Source organism: Oreochromis aureus, linkage group 13 (assembly GCF_013358895.1).
Source record: "Oreochromis aureus strain Israel breed Guangdong linkage group 13, ZZ_aureus, whole genome shotgun sequence".
NCBI lineage: Eukaryota > Metazoa > Chordata > Actinopteri > Cichliformes > Cichlidae > Oreochromis > Oreochromis aureus.
Genome location: NC_052954.1, coordinates 18,621,176 through 18,628,118, shown reverse-complemented (window position 1 = coordinate 18,628,118; position 6,943 = coordinate 18,621,176). Strand labels below are relative to the sequence as shown.

Below are 6,943 nucleotides of genomic sequence, written 5' to 3'. Positions count from 1 at the left end.
TTGGAGAGACCTCTGTCCCCTCTCCCTATATTGAAACCTGAGGAATCCACAGAAGTCTAGGGACAATAGTATGATTTCATATAATTTCCACAGATGTTGATCAATAAAAAAAAATCTGAGCTTGACTGTTAGTGTTCACAAGATTTTTGTCTTGAAGCACAAAAATCCACTGTGTGCTACTGCTCTATCCAGTATATTGGGGGGTTTTTAATGCAGCTCCAAAAGTGTCCAGTTTTTGTTTTTATCTTCTATCATTTCAGGCACCTTGCCGTCACAGCTGATTTAACCACTTGATGTCAGTCTGTCGGTCAAAATCTTTGATTCTTTGTACACAAGAACAAAAAAGGATAAGCAGAGACACAGAACAGCAGCACTGGCATGGCTCTGCTGTAGAGTGCTTCCAATAAATAATTGGTTAAGATAGCTTTACTGAATTGTAACACATTACACACACAGGTTGCAAAGCACTGGTGTGCAAATGGTAGGTTTGAATCTTCATTTTGAATAATGTGTATGAATGCAGACAACAGCAAATGCCCACAGACATTTATCAACTGTGTATTTTTAGTATTGTGGCTTCAGTTGTACTTTTTAGGCTTTTCATTTTTAAGTCTAAACACTGATGGGAGCATTACTGTAGAGCATGGGGAATGTAAGTGTGGTTCTGATTGGCAGGGGGACATTGGTTTGCAAACACCTGTTGTGCCTCCATAAAGCAAACCTGTGTATATACAGGGCTGTGGACTCGGTCAAACCCGAGTCTCGTCGTTTAACTTCAGCAGCCGCTGCATCCTCACCGGGACACCGCAACACAAAGGCTTGTTGTGCAATTAATAGAAGGCTTTATTGTTGCGGCGCGTAAATGCGCATTAAGGGTTACGTTCCGCGTTCATTAAGACATTCCTGCGCGGATTGGGGCGACAGAGAGGCTTTACATAATAAACTGCAAGCATTCACGTGAAATGCCCCTTTAAAAGCCGGCTCTCTTCGGTCACACCGAGGGGCATCGTAAACAAGCGGACCGAGAGGAGTCTGTGACAGCTGCACTTTGGTGTGTCAAATCAGGCTTCAGGATGGTTTCTTCGTACCCTTTACCGGAGGGCTTCTCCGAGTTTGATGTGTTTTCCCTCGGATCTTGTCTGCTTGTGGAGGGTAAGTTATGTCTTGGAATTCAGCCAAATACTACGAGGACTTTGCCTGCTGTGTTTGCCATTAACCTACGCCAGGACATGTCTCCACCCGGTCACTGACACGGACCCGTTTCTCAGTAAACTTGCAAAATAATGCTTATTTATGGTCTAAACACAAAATTTAAAAAAAAAAATGAATGCGATGCATGACTAGAGCGTGTTCTCTTTCGCCTTGAGGTGTGAGCTATTTCGCAGTAAGCATCGATGTGCGCGCTGATTTGCATTGTGTGTGTTTTTTGTTCCCCTTCCCCAAAGGTCTGCTGGGCTTCTTTCTAAATGCGGTCACAATGCTTGCTTTCCTCAAAGTGAGAGAACTGAGGACTCCCAGCAATTTCCTAGTATTCAGTTTAGCGATGGCTGATATTGGCATCTCCATGAACGCCACGATCGCCGCTTTCTCCAGCTTTCTGAGGTGAGTGATGTAACCACCCCTTTCATAATGGACATCGAGGTCCATCCGCATGTGGGTGGGATGAAATGTAATGAGAAAATAATGCCGGTGACAATAGGCTACTGCTGGCCACCTGTTGTGACGAATCATCTGTACAGAGCTCTATAATCGATGCAGAGTGGTGCAATTAAGGCTGTACAGTGAAGAGGGTCAGTACAGAGCATATTCAAACTGCAATCAGGAAATGAGACACGTTGCTCTCACTGTTCGCCAGTTCATGGATTAAATGTTATACTAGAGATTTGTTTATGTATTGTTCTGGCTAAAATTGGTGCTTAAGGGGTTTCTTGAGTCAGTCAACTTTGAATACATCCTCTGTCTTTAGGTATTGGCCTTATGGCTCTGATGGATGCCAGACTCATGGCTTCCAGGGCTTCATGACAGCTCTTGCCAGCATCCACTTTGTTGCTGCCGTCGCCTGGGACAGATATCACCAGTACTGTACCAGTAAGTCAATATCTGGCTGATGAAACCAAATGCAGTCAACCTTTCCTCTCCTATGTTGCACAAATGTGTGCATTAATCAGCCAAGTACGCTGCTGTCTTTAAATTTTCTACAGACAAAATAATGAGGGAATATGCAAATAAATAGCAACCTGAACAGTTGTTATAACACAGGCTGACACCTCTAACTGCAACCTGGAAGGCTTGAGTGTTAACAATAAGTCCCACACCCTATTTTTAAACATCATTAGTACCAGGGTACATGGGCAAGAGGAAATGACTCAACTCAAATGTCCCTTGATTTGAACAGTTAGTGCAGGGGTTATTACACTGTTGTTAACTCTGTTATAACTGTTTCAAACAAGCAGCTCTAGTTAAGATATTAGTTTTGCTAAGAATGCACATTTGTTTCTTAGCAGCAGTGTGACATTTAAAACAGAAATAAAATCAGTAGCCTACTTGAGTATGCATTCATTGTGTTGCTGGTGTTTAAACTAGTCATGAAGAATATTGTTCTTCCCAGGGACAAAGCTGCAGTGGAGCAGTGCCATCACTCTGGCTGTGTTTGTGTGGCTGTTCACTGCCTTCTGGTCCGCCATGCCCCTCATTGGCTGGGGAGAGTACGACTATGAGCCCCTCAGGACTTGCTGCACACTGGACTACAGCAAAGGAGACAGGTGCCATATACACACATAAATTCTGCACAGTGCTTGCAAGATAAATATATGCTATTTTCACTTTTTTTTAACCTGCTGTGTGTGTCTCTGTCCATAGAAACTACGTGTCCTACTTGATTCCAATGAGCATCTTCAACATGGGCATCCAGGTGTTTGTCGTCATGTCTTCTTACCAGTCCATTGCACAGAAATTCAAGAAGACAGGAAACCCCAGAGTAAGTACTGTAAATTAAATTATGCACAAACTTTAGCAACATAAGATTAGAAGAAGATGTCTTTTGCTGGGGGAAAAAAGTGTTGTAGATTGCACTGATATCCAGATTCACTTTGGAGTAGCAAGAAACGCATACAGAACAAATCCTGGGAATTAGTCTGAAATCCAAGAATCTGACATTTATAAGAACAGATGCATAAATCCTCTAAAATATGTAGTCCTTGTAAAGGCTCTCTATGCTTTGAAGTTGCCCACTGAAAGAAATCAGGGGGATTCTCCTCAACCTAGCGTAAGCACAATAGCCTCATGTGGCCTTTATTCAGAGAAACAAAACAGAGTGTGAATGAGGAGCATTTACGCTGCAATATATGTAGGTCATTACCACAGGGCGAAGATCAGTGGCTTGAGCTGGGAATGTGGGCAGTAGCTGGTGTGCAGTGAGAAGAACAATGTTCAATAGTGGAGTTCTGGAGGGGTTGAATCAGGTGGCCCGCTTTGTGTTGCATAAGCTCATTACTTACAGTCATCCGAGCTAGCTGGAGAGACACTTTGATTACAAACACAAACTGCCAAGTAGAGACACCCAGTACTCCACCAGAGAACAGCAATTATGTAATAATCAAACAGTTTACAGTCAAATTATTAGAAAAGGGGGAAAGTATGCATTAAAACTTGGAAGCAGAACAACGCCTAGGAGTGTGACACGACCTAAATTAAGGAGAGAAAATAGACCTAGAATGGTCACAAATAATTTGGGGTTATCTAAAAGAAAACTCCATCTTGTAAATGTGTAATCAGTTTTACAGAGCTGATCATTATCACTTCTGGAAAGGTTCAAGCATAAGCAAATGTCAGTGTTTCTTTTCAGTTACTTACAGATGATTAAATATAAGTATGTAGGGAATCCCTGCTATATGTGGATGGAGTTCGGAGACTCTTTTCACAGTCTCAGCACCACACAGATTCACCATGGTGCTAGAACACTTGGACATCTTGACTTTAAGTGTACTCGTATGTCATTGAGGGTTTTTTGGTTTGTTTGTTTGTTTTAGAAAAAGACAGAACACAGTAGTTTGTGAGCCAGAGATTTATCTGCCAGGCACAACAGCAGTAAGTGCCTGATCAGGATTTAACAGCCAGTGACTTTGTGTACTCTTCCACACCTCAGACAGATCAGAGTTTATTAGCTATAGTTCCATTATAGCTGTTGGGACAATTTTATTTAGTTTTTTGTAAGCCTAGTATATTTACTGTTATTTAAAGTACAGCCTGTTTTAGTCAACAATATTTTTTCTGTCCTTTTAGCTTTAATAATAGAGACTTTGTGGTACTGTGCAGTGTTTACATGTTCTCCCTGTGCTTTTGTGGGTTTTCTTTGGGTACACTGATTTCCTCCCACAGGCCAAAGAGACAAATGTTAGGTTAATTGTTAAGTCTAAATTTGATGTAAGTGTGGATGTGAGCATGAATGGCTGGCTCTGTGCTAGCCCTGTAATTGACTGGGAGCCTGCCTAGTGTGTATTCTGTATGTCACCCACTGTCAGTGGCGATACAGAAAATAGATGGACGGATGGGATTTTTCCATTTTATAAGCTTAAATCAGGCTAATGTCCAGCAAAAGCACTACAGTGCATATGGCTTTATTTGGCTTTATTTTGATGACGGATCCTTAAACAAAGAGAATGTTGTCTGTTCTTGTCTGACTTGGTCTGATTGTTATCACTTGTTTATTTGGAGCATTTTGGAGTCGTCATCTTTCTCTGGGGATAAATTAAACAATCCTCTATAAACAAATCTATTTTATTTACCATATGAACCTAGAAACGAGCTCATTTTACTGAGCTAACATTAACACTCAGTGTAGGACAGTCTTTCACAAACACACATTTGATGAAAATGGCCTTAAAAACTAATTGTTTATAGAGGTTTAGCTAATGTAATGTTCCCATTTGAAAGTCAGTTCATTCAGTTCTACTAAAATTGGTAGCAGTTCACCTAGACTGCACTGCCAACATCGTCCTCAATGAAGAGAGCCTAAAGTTTAAACCTGCTTTGATACAAAGAAGGAAAGCCCACAAAATATTTGAAAATCACCAATGTACTCTGACTGGTTGGCACCTGTTTTCAATAGATTACTATATCACAAATCAGGAGCATTGTTAAATCAGAACAAGAACTTATATGTCTTTATAAGAGGCAGCTGGTTATGGTGGTAGTCCAGTTAGGTGGGTGTTGCTTGAAATGTGTGAAGTCATTATGGAGAATGTTTTAAAGCTGCTTTGGTGCATACAGAAATGTGTTTTACTGAAATTTAACACTTTTTTTTATCTCGACCCCGGCTATCAAATGAAAATTTTTAGACAAAAAAGTGTTCTGACTTTCCTTTTACAATGGGTCTTTAAGCACTCACTGTCTGGTTTACCTATGGATGGTCTGTTTCCCAGGCAGTGCAAACCGAGCATGTAACAGTAGCCTATTAAATAAGTAAGTAAATATTTATTTATAAAGCATCCTTCAAGATAAATATCACAAACTGCTTCACAAAAACATCATATGTTTTTCATCCCACTTTTAAATCAAACATAAACCCCAGTTTTTCATCATTTCTTATGTGTAGCATACATTTGTGGAGCTCTGTGAGCAGAGTAAATCTAAACTCAATCTGTGGACACAGTAACCCAAAAAGTTACTATACAATTAAATGACCAAAAGGTGACAAATAGACATTTGCATGCACAGTAAGCAAAAGTGTTCAGTTCTGTGAGGTCAAAAATCTTTTTTTTTTTAAGGTAATAAGTTGTCCAGTGAAACAATGTTAAGAAAACTAAAGCTACTTATAGGTAGGAATTGTGAAAACTATATGTTAATGTGTCAGTGCTGCTTTGTATGTGTGAACTATGGTGCAGAATAATGTCTGCTTTCAGCCTTGGATTACACCGACCTGCCCTCTCACTCACTCACTGTTTTTGTTTTGTAGCTTAGCATTAATGATCTTAGTGCAAACTCGTTTTCACCCGGGCATGTGACTTGCCTCCAAGCAGAAAACCTCATGACACAAAGCCTTTTTCTCCCCTTCAGTCTTTGTGGTTTGCTAATCATTTTTGTTCTTATCCTCTCTTTTCCCCACTTTTCATTCCTTTGCACATTTATCCTCCCTCCACTACCCATTGTTTCCCCTCCGCAGTTCAACCCCAACACTCCTCTGAAGACTATGCTGTTCTGCTGGGGGCCCTATGGGATCCTGGCTTTCTATGCTGCTGTGGAGAATGCAAACCTCGTCTCACCTAAGCTCAGAATGGTAACGACTATCATTACATACTTTGGCACAAAGTTTTTCTGACTCCACTTAGTAATGCATTAAAAAAATACAGCTTAGCTTAGCTGCTTGTTTTTACATGTGGTTCAAATGTACATATTTAATATAAAACATTTGTTCCTTGAATTTAAAGAATTCTGCCCTTTGTTACAGAAGACATGCAAAGCGCCATGTGGAGTCCAAAACATGAACAAACAACACAAATGATTTCCTAATATTTCTACTAAGAAAAATCTAATTGACCATGATATTTGGGTCCTGTCTCTGCAGATCGCGCCTATCCTGGCTAAGACTGCTCCCACCTTCAATGCCCTCCTGTACGCACTGGGAAATGAGAACTACAGAGGAGGCATTTGGCAGTTAATCACCGGGGAAAAGATTGATGTGCCTCAAATTGAGAACAAGTCCAAATAAACTGAGCATACAATAATTACATGCATACTGTCCTTGTGGTTTCTCGCAGGTACATAGATGTTTGTGAGTGTCTGTGCATGTGGTGTGTCTTGAGCAGTCGTAGCCATTGCACCTGTTCTGGATCTGCTCCCCGTTGTGTCTGCAGTTGTATTTCTAAAATGATTGTCACATTACAAAACAAACATATGAAATAACGTGTACCTCCTAATGGACTTTGGGAGAGTAGCATTAGTTTAT

At 40.6% G+C, this 6,943-nt stretch overlaps 1 protein-coding gene across 1 annotated transcript; it reads left to right on the top strand.

Annotated features, from left to right (window-relative positions):
• Nucleotides 1-1,073: 1,073 nt before the first annotated feature.
• Nucleotides 1,074-6,725, top strand: rgra (retinal G protein coupled receptor a). Its single transcript, XM_031735253.2, has 7 exons — nucleotides 1,074-1,152; nucleotides 1,446-1,602; nucleotides 1,967-2,088; nucleotides 2,609-2,762; nucleotides 2,860-2,977; nucleotides 6,161-6,274; nucleotides 6,563-6,725. The coding sequence occupies exons 1-7, from the start codon at nucleotides 1,074-1,076 to the stop codon at nucleotides 6,704-6,706; spliced, it is 888 nt and encodes a 295-aa protein (XP_031591113.1). The 3' UTR covers nucleotides 6,707-6,725.
• Nucleotides 6,726-6,943: the final 218 nt, after the last annotated feature.